The 888-nt window shown below is 57.5% G+C and overlaps 1 protein-coding gene across 1 annotated transcript; it reads left to right on the top strand.

Moving 5' to 3' along the window:
• Positions 1 to 5: 5 nt before the first annotated feature.
• Positions 6 to 605, top strand: LOC107296824 (noggin-2-like; the record flags this gene model as incomplete). Its single annotated transcript, XM_015826176.1, has 1 exon — positions 6 to 605. A coding segment is annotated over one exon (600 nt), but the record flags the coding sequence as incomplete, so codon positions are not given.
• Between the last annotated feature and the right edge of the window lie 283 nt (positions 606 to 888).

Raw genomic sequence — 888 nt, 5'->3', positions numbered from 1 at the left:
TGCTGCTTCAGCCGGGCTCCTTCCAGCCCTACCTTCGGCTCCGCCCTTCCCCGAGCGACAACCTGCCCATCAAGGATATTATCGAGCATCCGGATCCCGAATATGACCCCAAGGAGCAAGACTTGGACGACCGGACTTTACGCAAGAAGCTGGGGAGCCATTTTGACCCCAACTTCATGTCGGTGGCAGCGCCAGCTCAGGGCAACCTCTCCAGCTTGGAGCCTTTGCACAAGTTCAAAGGTCAGGGAACTCTACCCGGCGAGCTGAAGAAGCTGGACCTGGCCGAGACGCCCTATAGGACCAAGGTCAAGATAGGGAAAAAAGCCCGGCGGAAATTTCTCCAGTGGCTTTGGGCGTACACCTACTGTCCGGTGATGTACACCTGGAAGGACCTGGGCAGCAGATTTTGGCCTCGGTACATCAAGGAAGGGAACTGTATGGCCGAGCGGTCCTGTTCCTTCCCCGAAGGGATGGCCTGCAAGCCGGTCAAGTCGGTCACCAAGACCTTCTTGAGATGGTACTGCCAAGGATGGTCCAAGCAGAAATACTGCACGTGGATCCCCGTTCAGTATCCGGTGATTTCAGAGTGTAAGTGCTCCTGTTAATTATGGGAGGGGGGGAAGACGGAGGACTTAGGGGGGAGCATTTCCCCTTCCCTCCCCCCGGATGGATGCAGCATGCGTTGATGGAGATGGGGCTCTTGGTTGGAGAGCCTGAGCTGGAAGCCCCGCTAATGCTTTGGGGTGTGGGGGAAGGAGGAGAGGACGTGAGGCTGCACCAGATCCTACACCGGGATCCACCCCGAAGGCTGAAGCATCACCGGGGAGAAGGTGGCTAGGAACTCAAGCCATCTGGGTTGACGGACTTGACAGGTGCCAATCATCCTCC

The sequence above is a fragment of the Protobothrops mucrosquamatus genome, unplaced genomic scaffold, assembly GCF_001527695.2.
Source record: "Protobothrops mucrosquamatus isolate PMUCROS unplaced genomic scaffold, P.Mucros_1.0 scaffold2992, whole genome shotgun sequence".
In the NCBI taxonomy this organism is placed as follows: Eukaryota; Metazoa; Chordata; class Lepidosauria; order Squamata; family Viperidae; genus Protobothrops; species Protobothrops mucrosquamatus.
Note: the sequence above shows the minus strand (reverse complement) of the source record. Positions and strands in the feature narration are given on the sequence as shown.